The sequence below is a fragment of the Pan troglodytes genome, chromosome 6 (assembly GCF_028858775.2).
Source record: "Pan troglodytes isolate AG18354 chromosome 6, NHGRI_mPanTro3-v2.0_pri, whole genome shotgun sequence".
In the NCBI taxonomy this organism is placed as follows: Eukaryota; Metazoa; Chordata; class Mammalia; order Primates; family Hominidae; genus Pan; species Pan troglodytes.
This window is the reverse complement of record NC_072404.2, coordinates 76,636,045-76,657,948: the sequence shown is the minus strand read 5'-3', so window position 1 is coordinate 76,657,948 and position 21,904 is coordinate 76,636,045. Positions and strand designations below refer to the sequence as shown.

General features: G+C 45.5%; 1 protein-coding gene across 1 annotated transcript; it reads right to left on the bottom strand.

Moving 5' to 3' along the window:
• Positions 1-2,254: 2,254 nt before the first annotated feature.
• LOC104005089 (uncharacterized) lies at positions 2,255-14,529 on the bottom strand. The gene is made up of 6 exons (XM_063815112.1): positions 14,442-14,529; positions 11,131-11,179; positions 10,225-10,294; positions 8,573-8,646; positions 3,257-3,385; positions 2,255-2,354 (listed from the first exon to the last, which is right to left on the bottom strand). Exons 3-6 carry the CDS (start codon positions 10,257-10,259, stop codon positions 2,290-2,292), a joined length of 303 nt encoding a protein of 100 aa, XP_063671182.1. The 5' UTR covers positions 10,260-10,294; positions 11,131-11,179; positions 14,442-14,529; the 3' UTR covers positions 2,255-2,289.
• Positions 14,530-21,904: the final 7,375 nt, after the last annotated feature.

The window sequence follows — 21,904 nt, the reverse complement described above, 5'->3', positions numbered from 1 at the left end:
ACTCTCAAGGGAAACAAGCATGAAATCCATAGATTCATAATGTTTAAAGTAACATTGCATAAAATCCATTAGATTCTTCTCATTTTACAAGGGAAGAAAGAGAAGTCTGAAACCTAATTAAGACATTGAAGGTGATAACGATTTTGATTTCAAACTCATCTCCACCCTGTTTTCTAGTGAAAATGCTAAAAGTGTATCTTGGGGGTAATTTACTCTACCTCTCATTATCTCTCCATGAGCACTCCCTGCCATACACATACACAGCTTCTGTAAATAACCAAGATGTTGAATCTAAGTTAGAGGCCTGATCTGGCTCTGCACACCCATTTCAAGCCAAGTCTTCTAGGCATCCCTCCAAGCCAATTGCCAGCCCCAAGTGCCTCCTACATGCAAGTTCTACAGCCACTATTTCATACGTTCAAGTTCCTTGGTTACAGCCCTAGTCAAAGACATAATGACCCCTGACCTGAACTTTCTCAATGTCCTCCTTACACCTTCCCAACCCTAAGTCTCTCCCCTCAATATCTCTTATAGGTCCTGCAGACCAATCTTTCTAGTTATGCAGTTGTGATCTCATCATGACTCCAACTGGATGGTTAGGGCTCGCCATGTCTCATTCCTTCACCTCTTAAGATAAAAGACCACCCAGGAACCCCTCAGTCCTTGGAATGCATTGACTTCCACCTTTCCTGGCATGCCCAGGCAGTATAAAGTATCAGTTGGCACTGGTTGAAACCCCTACTTTTTGTTTATAGTCTAGAATATCCTACTCACATCCACGCATATGGAAATTCTACCTATTCTTCAACACCTAGAGCAAATATAACCTTGGCCATGAGGAGAATCTCTGATGCACAGATAACCTGTGATATGGTTTGTCTGTGTCCCCACCCAAATCTCCTCTTGAATTGTAGCTCCCATAATTCCCACATGTTGTGGGAGGGACCCAGTGGGACATAATTGAATCATGGGGGCAGGTCATTCCTGTGCTGTTCTCATGACAGTGAATAAGTCTGATGAGGCCTGATGGTTTTATAAAGGGGAGTTCCCCTGCACATGTGCTCTTGCCCACCACCATGTAAGAAGTACCTTTGCTCTTCGTTCATCTTCTGCCATGTTTGCGAGGCCTCCCCAGCCACATGGAACTGTGAGTCCATTAAGCCTCTTTCCTTTATAAATTACCCAGTCTCGGGTATGTCTTTATTAGCAGTGTGAGAGCAGATTAGTACAACCTCCCTTACCTTTGCCCTCCCATAAGGCATGGTTTGACCTTAGACAAAAGACATATGGCATTTTCCAATATTTTGTCTTAAGGCAAAATGTGTTTGCCTTAGGACAAAATATTTGTTGTTGTTTTGCTTTGTTTTGCCTCTTTGCTAGATTGTAATCTACCTGAAGCTCCAAGCAGGGACAACCTCGGCCATTCCTGAGGCCTTATCCTGCACTAGGCACTTCCTCCTTGTCATCTGCTTAAACCTCTCTCCAACCAGGCAGGTGCCGTTATGAACCCTCCATTGCTGAGCAAGACAGGATCAAGACAGACAGGGTCTTACCCTTTGTAGGCTCACAATAAACGTCTAAGGAATTAATTAAATTGTGCTCCTTTCCAAGGGCTGTTTATTCAAATGTAACTTTTCAAAGTTTCCCTAAGAACTCAAAGATAAAAATGCGTGTTAGATTTTTTAACTGGCATTCATTAATGATGCCTTATTATATATCCCTCCAATGGCCTTTCTTCACCCCATTCTCAAATACATCTCTATGTTTTTGAAGTAGAAAGGCTCTTTAAAGAGAGGTCAGCCTAGTAATGATGAAATGCTGACAGGGAAGCAATTGACACGCAGTTGCTTAAAAAATACTGACCCCCTCTGACAGAAGGAAGTGAAAAGTCAAGTGGCAAATGATTGCTCTTCTTAAACAGAAGAGACCAATCCTGAGGTTGGGTGCTCTTGTGCTGAGAAGAGAACACAATGAGAATTTACCACCCTCTTGATCTTAAGAAAACAGCTGGTGTAGAGAAAGGGGAAATTATCTCTAATTCACTCAACTGAACCACAAATATAAATATAAATCCATTTTGGCAACGCTTGACTTTTTTTCTGAGGGTATAAAACTTTGGGGTCTGAATCACTTGATGATAAAAGAGATACACAGACAGTTTTTCATTCACTTAACAAATATTAGCTGAGAACCCGGAAACTGTGCCCTAGGGATGCTGAAGTGAAAGTGTTACATGAACTGAGACCTGACTTACCAGCTGTGTTGATCTAGAAGGAAGAGAGATCTAAGTTAGGGCCACTGCCTAAGCTTGAGGGGGCTTGCAGTATCTGTGGGAACCTGCATTCTCTTCTTTTCTGAAAATCATTAAAATTATATTTCAATTTTAAAATTTTGTTACGATGAGGTGCCTATGAAGATGTCAGCAGTGTGGTTATCCTGAGTGGCTTCCACACTGCTTGAGCCAGAATGCACTCCCTATTCATAACCAGTCTGAGCAAGTTGTTACCCCAGATGGTCCTGCTGTCTCGTGTTAGGGTTGTAGACCTTTCAGATGAACGTTAAGGATGGGATCCAAGTACCAGCCCTTGTGTCAATAGAATTATTTAAAGTGGCCAGGGATACAAAATCCTGGGGCAAAAGAAATCCATTTCTTGGACAGGCACAGTGGCTCATGGCTGTAATCCCAGCACTTTGGGAGGCCGAGGCGGGCAGATCATGAGGTCAAGAGATTGAGACCATCCTGACCAACATGGTGAAACCCCATCTCTACTAAAAATACAAAAATTAGCTGGGCGTAGTGTTGGGCACCTGTAGTCGCAGCTACTTGGTAGGCTGAGGCAGGAGAATCACTTGAACCTGGGCGGCAGGGGTTGCAGTGAGCAGAGATCGTGCCACTGCACTCCAGCCTGATGACAGAGCAAGAATCCATCTCAAAAAAAAAAAAAAAGAAAGAAAGAAAAGAAAAGAAAAAGAAAAATCCATTTCTCAGAGACACAAAATGGAAGAACTAAGTCTGCCCCCAAGTTCAAGGCGTGGAGTAGGGCAGATCATGCATAACAAAATGGAGAGTCAGAAGGTGCAATGATGCATGCCTGGAGCCCAGAATAAGCCAAAAATTGAGCAAAAATGAGGCAAGAAAGTTTCTGAAAATGGAGATGGAGCGTCATCAGTATTAAGCCTGAATGCACAGATGGATGGATTGGCTTTTGGATGATGTCATGGGGTAAGGGTGGACACACGTACGTTTAGGCATCACCTTGAGTGGAAAAAAAGAGAGCCTGATAGCTGGAGAAAGAGCATCCAAGTGTTTCAATGGGAAAGAGCTCTGATATCACCTCGAGATTGGAAAGCTTTTCACATCCTTCCAGGGAATCACCGCTCCATTCTGGAAAAAAAAAATCAGTATTTAATATTGCTTTGGAGAATTTCTAGTTCTTCATGTAACAAATCCTTTGAAATTGCACTGAAGTTACACTTGAATGTACTGTATTTGCCTGCCATTTACTAATTCACATGGGCTGTTCTTTCTAATCTCTACATCACAGCAAAATCCTTTTCATGCTCCATTTCCTGGACACTACAGCCTCTTATTTTGTAGATAATGTTCTCTTTTTCTACTATGATTCCAAATGACTGGAAAAAAAAATACACAAGTCTCAACCAGCCCCATGTAATAACCTGCCTACTGCCACAATATGGGTTGCTGAGGGCTTTTTGTTTACTATTTTACTCCATGTAAGATGGTTACATGTCAAAGATTTTTGCAATGTTGGAGGCTTTTAGAAGATCAAGAGTGGATAAAGAGATGTGATATGACTTTAGACTTTTTGATTTTGGCCTGGTTTGTCATTTGTCTCCACTTGTTTCTTCTAAACAATCCACTATATTTTTCTGCAATTTTATTGTACTTACAATTTTAAATATTTTATTAAAGTACAACATTACAGCATGATGTATTTTTTTTCCAAAATTTGCCACAGCAATATATCTGGTCCCCAGTAGTCTTTCAGAATTTTGCCAATCCCCAGCCAGAGATAGAGTAAATTTTTTCCTCACTTTGAAATTGGATGGGCGTTTGTGGCTGTCTTGATGAACAAAATTCAGGGCTAGTGACACTACACAGCTTGGAGACAAGGTCATAAAAGACAATATGGCTTCCACCTGACTCTCCATGCTCATCTTTAAAACCCAGTCGCCATGTTGTGGGGAAGCCCAGACCACATGAGGAGGCCTCATATAGGTGTTCCAGGCAAAAGCCCCAACTAAAGTTTCACCCAAAGCTAGCACCATTTCAATTCAATTTTAGCCAGCATCAATTGGAAGACATGGAAGTGAGAAAGCCTCACATAATCCTAGCCCCCAGGCTTCCAGCGGCCCCAGCTGATGATGAATGTAGTGAACACAAGTTATTCCTGCCAGGCTCTGCCCAAATTGCAGATTCATGAGAAAAGTTAATGTTGCTTTAAGCCACCAAGTTTTGCAGTGATTTGTTACCCATCACTGGGTGACTAGAACAAACACTCACACAGAAGACACATGTCATAATTATACAGGTTGATGAATTTTCACAAACTGAACACAGCCATGCAACCAGCACTCAGATCAAAAAAATAGCTTCTCAGAAGCCTCATTACTCTTCTGGTCCTCCCTCCAAAAGGTAGCTACCATCCTAACATTTTTTGCCTAATTAATGTTTTTGCCTATCCCAATGAAATTTCTTTTTTGCCTGTTTTAGTATTGACCAAAGCTGTCACATGGTTGTTGTGACCCCATTAGCAGCAACTTGCCCAGGACAATGAGGTAAGATCCCAGCCAAGGAACTCCTGCCTCTGGGAGGGTTCCCAGTTAGAAGAGGATTGCTGTGTGCTATGGACTGAACCACATCCCCCTAGAATTCATGTTTGGAAGCCCTAATCCCCAGCATGATGGTATTTGGAAATAGGACCTTACAGGAGGTAATTAAAGATAAATGAGGTCACAAGGGTGTGGCCCTAACCAAGAAGCATAGTGCCCTTAGAAGCAGAGGAGACATCAGTAGAACATGCATACAGAGGGAAGGCCACAGTCAGAAGGCAGATGTTTAAAAGCCAGCAAGAGAGACCTCACTAGAAACCAAACCTGCTGGCACCTTGATCTGGGACTTTCAGCCTCCATAACTGTGATAAAATGAATTTCTGTCATTGAAGCCACATAGTCTGTAATATTTTGCTAAGGCAGCATGAGCAGGATTATACTGGATAATCAATGAAGCCTAACACCACTGTGGTGGAGAGCTTAGTTGAAAACGGAAAAACTGCCGGGAACAGTGGCTCATGCCTGTAATCTCAGCACTTTGGGAGGCCAAGGCAGGCGGATCACTTGAGGTCAAGAGCTCAAGACCAGCCTGGCCAATATGGCAAAACCCCATCTCTACTAAAAATACAAAAATTAGCCAGGCATGGTGCCAGGCACCTGCAATCCCAGCTACTCAGCAGGCTGAGGCATGATAATTGCTTGAACCCACCTGGGAAGTGGAGATTGCAGTGAGCCAAGATCATGCTACTGACTCCAGCCTGGGTGACAGAGCAAGACTCTGTCTCAAAAAAATAAAAAATAGAAAAAAGAAAGAAAGAAAAGGAAGGAAGGAAGGAAAGAAGGAAGGAAGGAAGGAAAGAAGGAAGGAAGGAAGGAAGGAAGGAAGGGAGAGAGAAAGAAAGAGAGAGAGAGAGAAAGAAAGAAAAAAGAAAGAAAGAAGAAAGAAAGAAAGAATGCAAGCAAGCAAGCAAGCAAGCCACCTGTAATCCCAGCTACTTGGGAGACTGAGGCATGAGAATTGCTTGAACCCAGGAGGTGGAGGTTGCAGTGAACCGAGATCGTTCCACTGACTGGGTGACAGAGTGAGACTTCATCTAAAAAAAAATAAAAAATAGGAAAAAAGTAAGAAAGAAGGAAAGAAGAAAAGAAGGAAGGAAGGATGGAGGGAGGGAGGGAAGGGAGGGAGGGAGGGAGGAAGGAAAGAAGGAAGGAAGGAAGGAAGGAAGGAAGGAAGGAAGGAAGGAAGGAAGGAAGGAAGGAAGGGAAATGGAAGTACTGAGGCTGAATCTCCCCAAATCTGAATGACAGAGAAGAAGGCATGTTTGGGAGTTGACGATCATTAGACACGTTTAGGGTACCTACTCAAGCCGTTGACACTCCAGGACTAATGCCTCTCACAGCCATTGATGGTAGAGAAAGCCTATGGGTTTTTAACTATAGTAGTTGACTGCCGCCCTGACCACAGTTGATGGGAAGAGGGGTGGGAAGCTGATCTAATTTGTGCCAAATGAATTTAACTTCTCTTTCTGAAGAATCAGAGAACCTATACATAGCCCAAACAGCTGTAGACACCAGAGCTCCGTGGTCACATAATCCCAGAAGTTATAGCTGACTTGACTGGAACATATGCATGATGACAAATAAGCCACCAAAAAAAAAAAAAAAAATCAGGACAAAGATGGCAGGATCATGAGACAGATACTCTAAGAGATGCCCATAACATATTCTGAAATGCAGGGGGAGAGAGAGCAGAGGTATAAAGACAGAGACCTGGGGGTACTTCCTGCAAAGGGTACTGTGAGACTCCCTTCTCTTCTTCTAATCCATTTTTTAAATTATTTTATTTTATTTTATTTTGGGACAGGGTCGGTCTCACTCTGTCACCCAGGCTGGAGTGCAGTGGCACCATCACAACTCATTGCAGCCTTGACCTCCCAGGCTCAGGCAATCCTCCCACCTCAGCCTCCCAAGTAGCTGTGACTACCGGCATGCACCACCATGCCCAGCTAATTTTTGTATTTTTTCTAGAGATGGGGTTTCACTAGGCTGCCCAGGCTGGTCTCGAACTCTGGAGCTCAAGTGATCCTCCCGCCTTGGACTCCCAAAGTGCTGGGATTACAAGCATGAGCCACTGCCTCCGGCCAAATCTATTTCTTTATACTGAGCTGTTTGGCTGTACTGGGTGGCCAGGCATGTGGAACACTGGACCCAATGCTGACAGAGGCAATCCAGACCCTAACTGCTTTGAACCTAAAACAGTTAACACACCCTCTTGCCTATTCAGAACTGATTCTGGACAATTGACAGAATTGAGGCTGAAAATTAAAGACACTAACTCTCTTTCCAGAATCATACAAGCACAGCATTTCTACAGATTTTCTTTTCTTTGTTTCTTTTTTTTTTTTTTTTTTTTTTGAGATGGAATCTCGCTCTGTCGCCAAGGCTGGAGTGCAGTGGCACGATCTCAGCTCACTGCAACCTCTGCCTCTTGGGTTCAAACGATTCCCCTGCCTCAGCCTCCTGAGTAGCTGGGCTTACAGGCACATGCCACCCTGCCTGGCTAATTTTTGTATTTTTAGTAGAAACGGGGTTTCACTGTGTTAGCCAGGATGGTCTCGATCTCCCGACCTCGTGATCTGCCCGCCTCGCCCTCCCAAAGTGCTGGGATTACAGGCGTGAGCCACCATGCCCAGCCACTTCTACCAATTTTCTAAGCATCTCAGGATTAGTCAGAGGCTTTCAGCACTTTGTATATATCATATCATTTAGCATTGTGAAAATGCTCTCAAGGTATACTTTCTAGTCTGTCCTCTTATTATTTATTTATTTATTTATCTATTTATTTATTTATTTGAGATGGAATCTCACTTTGTTGCCCAGGCTGGAGTGCAGTGGCACAGTCTCGGCTCACTGCAACCTCTGCTCCTGGGTTCAAGTGATTCTCCTGCCTCAGCCTCTGGGGTAGCTGGGATTACAGGTGCGTGCCACCACACCCAGCCGATTTTGTATCTTTAGTAGAGACATGGTTTCACCATGTTGGCCAGGCTGGTCTCAAACTCCTGACCTCAGGTGATCTGCCTGCCTCGGCCTCCCGAAGTGCTGGGATTACAGGCGTGAGCCAACGCACCCGGCCTGTCCTCTTATTATTTGTTGATGGATCTCTTTGCTTAGTTGATTGAGAACTTCCTCAAATCAAGCACTGTACCCCAATCAACTCCACAGTCTATTGGGTTTAAACCCAGGGACCATGCACGTGAAATGTTCAATGTCTATAAATGAATAATTTTGTTAAAAAAATTTTTTATAAAGACCTGGTTTCTCTTCTTGTGTTGTTACTAATTTGCTGTGTCACCTTAGGCAAATCAATAAACTATTCTGGGCTTTGGTGTGCTGATAAAGAAAATAAAGGCATTGGGCTATACCTTCTTTTAGGTCCTTTTAAGCTTTGCCTCAATGTACTCTATTTATATTCTGGCAAAGCTGTGAACTACTTATAGAAGAAAAATCAAAACCTCAGTGGCAGTGACCTCAAGGTAGTATCTAAATCAGGCTGTGATCTGTCCATCTGTTTATTTTGGAGATCAGTCATGTTCCTGTTTCAGAACACTGATCCTGCATATCGCCTCTTCCCCCGGAGGCTGCCTGGCGTCCCATTTCAATCTTGTCTTATGTAGCTGGCTGATGTTTGATCTTCAGTTCACATTTGTTCCTGCTCTTATCACTCTTGGGAGGCTGTTATTACCCTCTTCCAATGCCGTCAAAGGTCTTTAATGCCTACCTTTCAACATGTTGTGTGTCATCTTGTAGACACTGCTGAATGTTAGCTTAGCATTGCCCAGGGACATCCCAGACCTGGTGAATGACAAATGAGAAATGAATTGAAATTTCTCTCTTTTAACTGGTCTCAAAATAGAATGTCCAAATCATAAGGTTGGCTGCCCTTTTGGTGAAGGGATTCCTCAGTATAATTTCTTCACATCTCTGTCTCCAGAACCAAGGGCTTGTGGGTGCAATGGAACAAAACTGATCTGAGAGCCAGGCACCTCTCCAAGTCTCAGTTCCACCACTAACTAGCTTAAGTCTGCATTACACTGTAAGACACTCAACATCATTTATTTCTAGATACTATACGCAGATGTTCTAAGCTTGCCTTACAGATTGTGCCTAAATTGTGCCTAAACTTGCCCAAAGTGCCTAAACTAGGTAGGGTCATGTAGTATCACAGTTTGCTATACTAGATGCTCTGGATGGATAAATACAACTAGACCCATAGCTTCCAATTATAGATTGCTTATCTCTAAACTGCAGTCTTATAGGCAGCATTCCCAAAGCATGTTCCATAGAGCACAAGAGGCACAAGTGCCTTCTTCAAAGCAGGGCTCCATGGTGTAGTGGACACTGTCATGTGCTACCCAGAACTTCAGCTCCTGGACAGAGGCACCCATTCCCTCAGCTGCTCCATCTCCAGAACTTGCCCTCAGCTGAAGAGAACTGCCTTATTCAAAGCCACACTCCCTTCCCGAGACAGCCTGCATCCAATGCATCCAATGGTCAACATGGGGTAGCTCTGGGGAGGTGGCAGTGGTCTCCAAAAAGAGAGAAAGAAGGAGAGTGGCTAGGGCTGAAAACCTACCTATTGGGTACTATGTTTGCTATTTGGGCGATGGGCTTGATAGAAATCCAAACCTCGCAATTTGCAGCATACTCATGTAACAAACCTGCATGTGTTTGAACCTAAAATAAAAACAAGCAAATGAAAAATTGATCGTGTATTCATAAAGACATTTTTAGAAAAGGAAGGCACTGGCTGGGCATGGTGACTCATGCCTTTAATCCCAGCATTTTGGGTGGCCAAGGCCATTGGATCACCTGAGGTCAGGAGTTCGAGACCAGCCTGGCCAACATGGTGAAACGTTGTCTTTACTAAAAATACAAAAATTAGCTGGGTGTGGTTGTGCCCACCTGTAATCCCAGCTACTAGGGAGGCTGACGAAGGAGAATCGCTTGAACCTGGGAGGCAGATGTTGCAGTGAGCCGAGACCGTACCACTGCACTCCAGCCTGGGCAACAGAGCAAGACTCTGTCTCAAAAAATAACAATAATAATAATAAAGAAAAAGAAGGCACCATTTTCATCAGATTTTCAGAGTGATCCCCCTAACACTGAGAACAAATATGTCATATAGAAATGAAAAATAAATTAGCCTATTAATTAACTGCTGAGGGGATCTTCCTTGCTCACATTCCAGCTCAAACCTTTTTATTTTTTTAACTTTGAAGAGTGCTAGCATCCTAATGCAATTTCTCTTCACCCCCCAATATTGGGAAATATCCGGCTTATGCTTCCTTTTCTTCATGCATCTCACTCCTACTCTCAGGCACATCTATTTGCTCAGTGATGTGGATTGCGCTTGTCAATAATGGCACTTACAGTTCAGAGTAATGATCTCTGCTCGCCTTTCCCATCTGTTATTTCCATACGCCTGACGTCTTCATAGTAGCTTTTCAGGGAATAAGAAGACGCTCCTTTACAAACCATCCTTCTCTCTCTAAATACTTAATGTCGACATTGTTTGGGCTGCTCTTTATGAAACGAAGCATCATGACTGAAGCCATCATTCTGACTCTTTGTAATAATCACAGCTCAATTTTCCAGCCGAGGCTGATTTCTGGCAGGCCTGTGGTCAGGACCATACATTCATAGGACTTCCTGTCATCTCCATCTTTAGATTCCAGCTCTGGTTGGAACAGTTAATTTCCCTCATTTGCAATGTCACTTCCACCATCCTACCTAGTATATCATCCTCACATGAGCTCAGGGCTGCCTTTCTGAGAGATCCCAAAGCATCCCCAGCTCCTCTAGAGTAGGGAGGAGCTAGTGGGTGTCATGGGGACACCAGGCCTCTGTCTATTGGAAATCTTGTTTTTTTTTTGAGATAGAGTCTCACTCTGTCATCCAGACTGGAGTGCAGTGGCATGATCTCGGCTCACTGCAACCTCCGCCTCCCAGGTTCAAGCAATTCTCCTGTCTCAGCTTCCCATGTAGCTGGGATTACAGGCACCCGCCACCATGCCCAGCTAATTTTTATATTTTTAGTAGAGACAGGGTTTCACCACGTTGGTCAGGCTGGTCTCGAACTCCTGACCACAAATGATCCGCCCACCTTGGCCTCCCAAAGTGCTGGGATTACAGGCTTGAACCACTGTGCCCCAGCCCCATTTGAAATCTGAGTCAGCACAGCCTGGAGACCTGCAGGCACCCACCAGCGATGCAAACTCAGGGATGAAGGAAAGGAACTCAGGAGGGAGAGCCGCTGGGAGCAAACAGGAAATTCACCTTGACTGTTGGCTTAGATTCGAGAGAGTTGAAAGGGCCGGGCTGGAATCTGGAGAGAGCAATACCACCAGTCATTGTAGTAATCATAATATCTAACATTATCAGGCACTTTCTATTTTTTTTTTTTTTTTAGATGGAGTCTCACTCTGTTGCCCAGGCTAGAGTGCAATGGCGCCATCTTGGCTCACTGCAACCTCCACCTCCTGGGTTCAAGCAATTCTCCTGCTTCAGCCTCCCGAGTAGCTGGGACTACAGGTGCCCACCACTAGGCCTGGCTAATTTTTGTATTTTTAGTATAGACAGGGTTTCACCATGTTAATCAGACTGGTCTCGAACTCCTGACCTCAGGTGATCCACCAGCCTCAGCCTCCCAAAGTGCTGGGATTATAGGCGTGAGCCATCACGCCTGGCCATCAAGCATTTTCTATACATCAGATACTGTATTTAGTACCCTACAGGCTGGGCAAGGTGGCTCACGACTGTAATCCCAGCACTTTGGGAGGCTGAGGTGGAAGGTTCGCTTGAGGCCAGGAATTTCAGACCAGCCTGGGCAGCAAAGCAAAACCCCATCTCTACAAAATAATTTTTAAAAAACTAGCGAGGTGTGGTGGTGCATGCCTCTAGTCCTAGGTACTCAGGAGGCTGAGGTGGGAGGATGGCTTGAGATCAGGAGTTAAAAGCTGAAGTGAGCTATGATTGCACCACTGCACTCCAGCCTGGGTGACAAAGTGAGACCTTCTCTCAACAACAACAACAAAATAAGTACTTTGCATGCATGAAGTCATTTATTCCCCATGACAATCCTATAAGATACATGCTATCATTTCTTCATTTTTCAGATGAGTAAACTGAGACACAGAGAAGAATTCAGATACGATTCTGCTCGTATGTATATCCAAGGGGCACCGACCTGGTGAGTGCAGGCTGACAGATGAGTTTTAAGGCATTGACAGTAACAAAAGTTGCTGGCTGAGCGCAGTGGCTCACGCCTGTAATCCCAGCACTTTGGGAAGCCGAGGCTGGCAGATCACCTGAGGTCAGGAGTTCGAGACCAGCCTGGGCAAGGTGGTGAAACCCCGTCTTTACTAAAAATATAAAAATTAGCCAGGCATGGTGATACATGCCTGTAATCCCAGCTACACGGGAGGCTGAGGCAGGAGAATCACTTGAACCCAGGAGGCGGAGGCTGCAGTGAGCCGAGATCGTGCCATTGCACTCCAGCCTGGGCAAAAAGAGTGAAACTCCATCTCAAAATATAATAATAATAAAAGTTGCAAAGGCTCAGCTTAAAGATTGGAAACCCAAAGCCAGTCAGTGGTTAGGGGTACAGAGTTAAAACTCTGGGCTGAATGGAGAGTCAAGAGGCAGGTCATGGCTTTGGCTCCAAGAAGAGACGCTGGAGCCAGGACTAAGGTCTGAGAGGGCACTGATGAGGATCAGGCCTAGCCGTGGGGATGGGAGTGACATGCTTCGCTAGGCGTGGAGAGAGTGCAGCTCTGTGGGTCTGTGGGTGTCCAGGCTCCAGCCCAGGCAGGAGGTACATGGGTTTGGGAGCCACAGGAAGCTGAAATCTCTCAGAAAAGCTCAAAGCCACCCTGCCTGCCCAAAAATTGCACAGGACAAACCAAGACTTTGGGATACTGAGCCCCGCAGAGCAGGTGAGAACATGCTCCTTACTGACAGATGAGAACCAAGATTTCTCAGGCTTCCCACTCGGGTGTAAGAGCTGGCAAGAGCTGCAACATGATCCAACCACTGCCTCTGCATTTGTGCTGAGAGTCAAAGAGAAGCAGAGGAGAAGGGTGGTAAGGACCACCGGTCTCTGGGAGCCCCCACCACCATGGCAGGTCTCTCTGGTGCTTTGGAGAGAGCTGTGATCGGTCCTGTGATGATGAATATTGAGTGTCAACTTGATTGCATTGAAGGATGCCAAGTATTGTTCCTGGGTGTATCTATGAGGGTCTTGCCAAAGGGGAGTAACATTTGAGTCAGTGGACTGCGAGAGGCAGACCACCCTCAATGTGCATGGGCACCATCTAAACAACTGTCAGTGCAGCTAGAATAAAGCAGACTCGCTGAGTCTTCCGGACTTCATCTTTCTTCCATGCTGGATGCTTCCTGCCCTTGAACGTCAGACTCCATGTTCTTCAGCTTTGGAACTCTTGGACTTACACCAGTGATTTGCCCGGGGCTCTTGGGCCTTTCAGCCACAGACTGAAGGCTGTGCTGCTGTCGGCTTCCCTACTTTTGAGGTTTTGGAACTTGGACTGATCCACCACTGTCTTTGCTCCTCAACTTGCAGACAGCCTGTCGTGGGACTTTACCTTGTAATTGTGTGAGTCAATTCTTCTTAATAAATTCCCTCTCATATATACATATATCCTATTAGTTCTGTCTCTTTAGAGAACTCTGACTAATACAAGGCCACTGCACTCCACCCTGGATGACAGAGCAAGATCCTGTCTCTAAAAAAAAAAAATGCTTTGCCATGGTCAGTTCCTCCAACCTGCTCATGGTGCATTTGGTCCCAGGCCTTGCCCTCTTCTGGTTGAACTCCAATTTTTTTAGCTGCTGAGGGTTTAAGATGGGCCCTATTCCAGGCATGTGCCACTGTGCTTGGCTATATATATTTTTTATATTATTCTGTAGAGATGGGATCTTGCTATGCTGCCCAGGCTGGTCTCAAACTCGTGGCCTCAAATAATCCTCCCACCTTGGCCGCCCAAAGCACTGGGATAATAAGTGTGAGCCACTGTGCCCAGGCTCCAGGGAATAGGCCCTGTTCCAGCACTTCTTTTTTGTTTGTTTGTTTGTTTGTTTGCTTGTTTTTTGAGATGGAGTCTTGCTCTGTTGCCCAGGCCGGAGTGCAATGAGGCAATCTCAGCTCACTGCAACCTCCACCTCCCAGATTCAAGCAATTCTTGTGCCTCAGCCTCCTGAGGAACTGGGATTACAGGCACACGTCACCACGTCCAGCTAATTTTTGTATTTTTAGTAGAGACGGGGTTTCACCATCTTGGCCAGGCTGGTCTTGAACTGCTGACCTCAATCAAGTGATCCGCCCGCCTCAGCCTCTCAAAGTGCTGTGATTATAGGCGTGAACCACCATGTCCGGCCTATTCCAGCACTTCTTTAAGAGGAGACCCTTGAATACTGAGAAGTCCTTAAAGGCCAAGGAAATGGAGCTTTAGCAGTGAAATTTCAGGCAGAGAGTAAGGCACCTTTGAGAGAAAATGTCCTGAGGGTACAGGCCTGCTTTCCTGAGTGGGGTATGCTTTGAATGTTCTAAGAAAGATAAGGTGTGCACTTACAGTTTTGCTGACATATGGTAGAATATTGGATCACCACAGAGGGAGAAGGTTACTGTGGCAGTGCAGCATCGTAACTGCACAGAGCAGCTGTCACTTTTCACCACCTAGAAGGGAATCAGTAACAACAATCCACTGTTCAGTCAGCACGCAAAAACTAGAGCCTCTGGACTGTCCGTCCCTACGTGTGTGTATGTGTTATTTCTTTCTTTCTCTCTCTTTCTTTCTTTCTTTCTTTCTCTCTCTCTTTCTCTCTTTCTTTCTTTTTCCTTTCTTTCTTTCTTTTTTCATTCTTTCTTTCTTTTTTTGTTTTGTGTGTGTGACGGAGTCTTGCTCTGTTGACCAGGCTGGAGTGCAGTGGTGTGATCTTGGCTCACTGCAACCTTCGCCTCCTGGGTTCAAGCAATTCTCCTGCCTCAGCCTCCCAAGTAGCTGGGACTATAGGCACCCACCATCATGCTCGGCTAATTTTTGTATTTATTTATTTTTTTTCTTTAGTAGAGACAGAGTTTCACCATGTTGGCAAGTTTGGTCTCGAACTCCTGACCTCAGGTGCTCGGCCCACCTCAGCCTCCCAAAGTGGCTGGGATTACAGACATAAGCCAGTGTGCCTGAAGTTTTTTTTTTTTTTTCTTATGACAGTGTCTTGCTCTGTCATCCAGGGTGTAGTGCAGTGGCGTAATCATAGCTCATTGCAGCCTTGAACTCTGGGGTTCAAGCAGTCCTCCCATCTCAGCATTCTGAATAGTTGGGACTACAGGTGCATGTTACCATGCCCAGCTAGATTTTTAAAAATATTTTGTAGAGATGGGGACTTGCTATGTCACCCGAGTTGGTCTCAAACTCCTGGGCTCAAGTGATCTTCCTACCTTGGCCTCTCAGAGTGCTGGGACTACAGGTGTGTGCCACCATACCTGGCTAATTAAAAAGAAAAAAAAATGTGTAGAGATGGAGTCTTGCTATGTCACCCAGTTTGGTCTCAAACTCCTGGACTCAAGCCATCTGCCTGCCTCCACCTCCCAAAGTGCTGGGATTACAGGCGTGAGCCACCGCACTCAGCCCATGCTACTTATGTCTTCTCTGATTCTTGTAGTGACTGACTGCAAAACCGTTCAATCAAGAAGAGCCTTTGGCTCATTTTCAGGACCAGCAGAGAAGGGGGTGGAGGAGCTGAATTTCCCTCTGTGTCCATGCTTGGCAGCATCAGGAGCTAAACACAGAGGTACCCAGGATCTCCACTTCATGCTTGGAAACTCCCTACCACTCAGGGTCACCCAATGTAGGCAAAGACCAGTCCAGCTTGCACTCAGCACTCAGTCAGGTATCATTCTTTATTTTATTATTTATTTATTTATTTATTTTTTATTTATTTTGAGATGGAGGCTTGCATTGTCGCCCAGGCTGGGGTGCAATGGCACGATCTCGGCTCACTGCAACTACCGCCTCCTGGGTTCAAGCAATTCTCCTGCCTCTGCCTCCCGAGTAGCTGGGATTACAGGTCCCTGCCACCACGTCCTGCTGATTTTTTGTATTTGCAGTAGAGACGGGGCTTCACTATGTTGGCCAGGCTGGTCTTGAACTCTTAACCTCGTGATCTGACTGCCTTGGCCTCCCAAAGTGCTGGGATTACAGGTGTTAGCCACCACGCCTGGCCGCAGGAATTATTCTTATGACTCTGATGCCCTTTGGAAACCTGGGAATAGACAATGCACCATCTTCAGCCCAAATCAGAGGAGGAAACATTCACAGATTTCTACAGATCATGCTTGTGGTGGTTTTAAAATATGTCTGCAAAGTGTTTAATAGGCATCTCGGCCAGGCGCGGTGGCTCATGCCTGCAATCCCAGCACTTTGAGAGGCCAAGGCAGGTGGATCACCTGAGGCCAGGAGTTCGAGATCAGCCTGGCCAACATGGTGAAACCCTGTCTCTACTAAAAATAGAAAAATTAGCTGGGTGTGGTGGCGGGTGCCTGCAATCCCAGCTACTAGGGAGGCTGAGGCAGAAGAATCGCTTCAACCCGGGAGGCTGAGGTTGCAGTGATCTGAGATCGTGCCATTGAGCTCCAGCCTGGGCAATGAGAGCGAAACTCTGTCTCAAAAAAAAAAGTCATCTTATCCAAAGGGATATTCCCAAATGGAATATCCCTCCCCTTGAATACAGGCTGTGTATGCCTAAAAAATAAAATGCAGCAGAGGTGACTCTATGCAGCTTCTTCCCAGGCTGGATTCCAAGAAACAATACAGTTTCTACCTGGCTTTTTCTCTTTCCAGGATAAATGTATCTTTGAAGCCCAGCCACCATGTTTGGAGGAAGCCTGGACCATAGGTAGAGGCCATGGTCTAGGTGTTCAGCCCACAGCCCAGGTAAGACCCAGGTAAGTTCTAACAGCCATCATCAGCTATTAGCTGGTAAGAGAGGGAACCTTCGGATGATGCCAGTCCTCAAACTTTCAGCTGCCCTGGCGGACACCAAGTGGAGAAGAAATAAGCTGTCCCTCCTAAACCCTGCATACGTAATACATTTGTAAGCAAAATAAATGTTATTGTTTCAACAGCTAAGTTTTGGGATGGTTGGTTACATAGCAATAGACAACCGGGAAAAACAAAATATTCTATTCCTATTTTGTACCCATGTCACCGTACAAGCACCAACCTATAATAAAGAGAGCAATTAACAAGCAAAGCAGAACTTAAGAGGCGGGAAAGCTTTGGATGTTTCTCTTCAAGAATCTCACCCTGCATTCTGATCTTGGGCTCCTTTGGCGTCGTATAATCTACAACATGACAATTCAGCTCTATACAATCGTACCACTTTAAAAGTACATGTGGGCCGGGAGTGGTGGCTCACACCTGTAATCCCAGCACTTTCGGAGGCCAAGGCGGGCAGATCACAAGGTCAGCAGATCGAGACCATCCTGGCTAACATGGTGAAACCCCATCTCTACTAAAAATACAAAAAAAAACATTAGCCAGTCGTGGTGGCGGGTGCCTGCAGTCCCAGCTACTCAGGAGGCTGAGGCAGGAGAATGACGTGAACCCGGGAGGCAGAGCTTGCAGTGAGCCGAGATTGCACCACTGCACTCCAGCCTGGGCAACAGAGAGAGACTCCGTCTCAAAAAAAAAAGTACATGTGTTTGCCTCTTAATGAGTGGCATCTGTATTTAGAGTTGGACTCACTCTCTCTTCCCTATTGCAACATTCTCCAATAAAGTCATTCTTGTCTGTTTAAGTTTGTCTGATACAACTTTCCTTTGACACAATCCAGGGTTTTCAGCACCATAGTGGTCAGAATATTGCGTCTTCAATGTCATTTAAGGTCCTTCAACACTTTGCCAGCACAATAAAGTGCCTGGCTTTAAAGGGCACTGGTGGTTCTGGCCTTAGATTCAGTATGTCATCACAGCACACAGCCCAGGAGGCCCGCAGACAGGGGTCTGATGCCCTCCTCTTTCTGTTACTGCCTATGTGATTTTGAAGGGGTTACTTCTCTGAGTTTCTATTTTCTCACCTGTAAAATAGGGACAGTGATACCTCTGTGGGGCTTTTATGAGGATAACATGAATTAGTGTTTGTAAACAGCTTAGAACAATGTCTTAGACGTATCAGAGCTCTATCGTTAATTAGTCATTTCTTAGCACTGTTTATCTCCAAAAGGTGGGTGGGAGATTGGCGCAGATTTTAACTCCTTTGTGTTGTTTGTTGTTCTATTGAGTATGTATCACTTTATAATTAGCAGGGAAAGAAGGACAGAAGGAGGGAGGGAGAGAGGGAGGAAGGGGAATAGGAAGGAAGGAAGGAAACAGGGAAGGAAGGAAGGAAAGAAGGAAGGAAGGAGAAAGGAAGGATGGATGGAGGGAGGGAAGAGGGAGAGAAAGAAGGACGAAAGGAAAGATGGAGGGAGGAAGGGAGGGAGAGAGGGAGGAAGGGGAATAGGAAGGAAGGAAAGAAGGAAGGAAGGAAGGATGGATGGAGGGAGGGAAGAGGGAGAGGAAGAAAGAGGAAAGGAAGGATGGAGGGAGAAAGGGAGGAAGAGAGAGAGGAAGGGGAATAGGAAGGAAGGAAAGAAGGAAGGAAGGAAGGAAGGGAGGGAGGGAAAGGAAGGAAAGGAAGGGAAGGAAGACTATCTGAACCTCAGTCCTTGTACAGATGTCCTAAGCTTCTCTCCAGAAACACATCACTTACCACTTGCCCTTTTGACCACAGAGGAAGTTAGTTCTATCTGAATGGATGTTCCAGTCCTTAAATGAATTTGGTTAGTGGCTGAGTGATGGGCCATGGTCTTACTGCCTCATAAATCAAGGCCAGGGAATAATTTTAACAGTGCATAAACAGGAAATATGAAAATTAATGCTTGCAGGAACCTTATTTAATTTTACTGTGAACCGATTTCCGTGACATTTATGCTGTTTGTTTTGTGCAGTTGTGTGTGGGTTTTTCTCTCCCCCTTCTTTTTATTTTGTTTTCTGTTTTCTTTTTCCTATTGGCTCAGTTTCAGAGAGGCTAGTTATCTGCACATTCATCTCTAAAATGACCTTCCTTTCTTGAAATGCATGTCCTTCTGCTTGTAACAAAAGGTCATAAACTCGCCAGGCCCATCAAAGCCATTACTATGGCAATACACTACAGGATTGCGATTATTAACCTCTGGATAAACAGGCAGGCAGGGAAGATGGATGGAGAGGAATAAGGCTTGTGTTTATACACATTTATCTTTGGTAATTAGCCATCTGGGGGAAAACCACAAATACAGGCAACAGAAATTGATTTATCTTCAAATAATAAGTTTTGCTTTACAACAAGGTCTAAAAGTGCATCTTCTCAAGTGCTAATTTTGCATGTCACTTGCATGCTTTAAGGATGAAAGTAGTAATTACCAGGCCTTTCACATGCAAAAGTAAGGTGCTAAGAAGCTGCTAGCTTCATCTACAAGAATTAAAATTAAAAAAAAAAAAAAAAAAAAAGATGCATTTCCCAAAGGACTTCCCAGGTCCTAAAAGGCTTGTCATTACAGGTCTGTATCTTCCTGGAGGTCCAGGGCCATTCATAAGAAATCAGCTGCAGACAAGTGTGGTGTGAAGTGGGGAGTCACTGACCCCATGAAGCAGGTGTGGTCTGAATTGGAAAGTCACTGATCCCATGGAGGATCCTGTGGTCTTGGACTTGACCCTTCTCCACTGATGCTAAGGGTCAAGGCCAGGAAAGGAAGCACCTAGACACTTGGTGTGGCACAGCCACATCAAAACCAAGGGACACAGGCACAGTGGCTCATGCCTGTAATCGCAGCACTTTGGGAGGCTGAGGTGGGTGGATCACTTGAGGTCGGCAGTTCGAGACCAGCCTGACCAACATGGAGAAACCCCGTCTCTACTAAAAATATAAAATTAGTCGGGCATGGTGGTGCATGCCTGTAATCCCAGCTACCTGGGAGGCTGAGGCGGGAGAATCGCTTGAACCCAGGAGGCGGAGTTGCAGTGAGCCAATCGTGCCATTGCACTCCAGCCTGGGCAACAAGAGTGAAACTCCATCTCAAAAAAAAAAAACAAAAACAAAAAAAAACAAAGGGCAGGGCTCTTAATAACCAACATGGGGATAGTGGGATAAAGAGGCTGTGTGTCTCATTTCCAACACTGGCTCGATACCTAAGGGGTTAGTAGCTACATTTGCTTGTTGGCCAAAGGCCTTTCTGTTCCAGGAGGAATCAGCCCAAACTAAGAGGGAATTGCCTGGGTAATTCCACTTCCCCTTTATAGTTAAGCTTCAGGGAAGCGCCTGCTTTTAGTGAGCTGTGGTTCAAAACCATCCATCCAGGCTCGCACATGGCACCCTCCGAATTTATTCAAAGACAAAGGAAAACAGAGTGAGACACTCTGGAGAGGCCCCGTCGACATCCATCTGCTGCAGCTGAGCTTTCTCCCATTAAACGCTTCTCATAAATAGCACCGGATCCTGTGGTCTGTTGCCAAATGTTTTTTGAACTGTTTTTATTAATAACAGATTGGAATTAGTTGCTGTCTGAAATATGCCCTGCGTGTTTCCACCTGTGAACCCTTTAGGCAGAGGGCGGAGCTGCCCAAGACCTAACACCTGGCCGCTAGCTAAATGTGATGCAAGACCTAATTTTAAACCTTCCACCCCTTGGAGGCCTTCAGTGACCACAGTGGAGCTGCCCCAGGTGGTAGCACAGCCAATGGGTGAGGGGATGAGTGCTACACCTGTGTGCCAGGTGCAAATCCCATCACTGCCACGTATTGGGAGTATGACCTTGAGCAAGTTAATTAGCCATTCAGATCCTTGTTTTGCTCATGTAAAATGGAGATGTTAACAATCCCTATACTGGCCGGCTGCGGTGGCTCACGCCTGTAATCCCAGCACTTTGGGAGGCTGAGGCAGGCGGATCACAAGGTCAGGAGATCGAGACCATCCTGGCTAACACTGTGAAACCCTGTCTCTACTAAAAATACAAAAAATTAGCCGGGCATGGGTGCGGGCACCTGCAGTCCCAGCTACTCGGGAGGCTGAGGCAGGAGAATGGCGTGAACCCGGGAGGCGGAGCTTGCAGTGCGCCGAGATCGCACCACTGCACTCCAGCCTGGGCGACAGAGCGAGACTCCCTCTCAAAAAAAAAAAAAAAAAAAAAAAAAATTCCTATCTCATAGGGCTATTGTAGGCAGCGCAGCCAGATTATGAACAGGGGTGCTCTATTGGGTCCCAGCGCAGGCCCGCTGAGTGCTGCAAAGTACTTGCTGTGTGATCCAAAGATCGTTTTGCTGAACCTCACTTAATGAAAATAGTATGTGGCTGGGCACGGTGGCTCACGCCTGTAATCTCAGCACTTTGGGAGGCCAAGGCGGACGAATCATTTGAGGTCGGGTGTTCGAGACCAGCCTGGCCAACATGGTGAAACCCTGCCTCTACTAAAAATTCAAAAAAAATTAGCCAGATGTGGTGGTACATGCCTGTAATCCCAGCTACTGGGAGTCTGAGGCAGGAGAATCTCTTGAACCCAGCAAGCAGAGGTTGCAGTGAGCTGAGATGGCACTACTGCACTCCAGCCTGGGCAACAGAGCGAGACTCCATCTCAAAAAAAAAAGGAAAGGAAAAAAGAAAATAATAGTATGATATTAATAAGATATACACAAAATGCTTACCTAAGCTCTCAGCCAGTGCCTTTCACACATGAGGCAATAAATACATGACAGCTTTCTAAATCATTCGATTGCCCTCTCTGCATATGAATATGTGGATGTGTTCTCACTATAGCTAGACTCATACCTCCCCATCTATAAATGAATGCCTTCCGAAGGTCACTCCTGGCCTTATTGGCTATAACATATCTTGACTAAGATAAGCAGAATTGGTCTGAATCAGAAACTAATCGCCCCCTTCCCTGTTAGTAACACAGCCCCAGGAAAGGCTGGAAAATGTGGTCTGACATTGGGCAGCCATGATTCCTGCTATAATCTAAA

Excerpts from the sequence above, each read along its gene's own strand:
- LOC104005089 (XM_063815112.1), bottom strand. The coding sequence starts at position 10,259 with ATGGGAAAGGCGAGCAGAGATCATTACTCTGAACT. Across the intron at positions 3,386-8,572 it reads GACACACAACATGTTGAAAG|AATGGAGCGGTGATTCCCTG; the intron begins GTAGGCATTAAA and ends TTTTTTTTCCAG. Across the intron at positions 2,355-3,256 it reads TCTCTTTTTTTCCACTCAAG|AAAAGAAGAGAATGCAGGTT; the intron begins GTGATGCCTAAA and ends AATGATTTTCAG.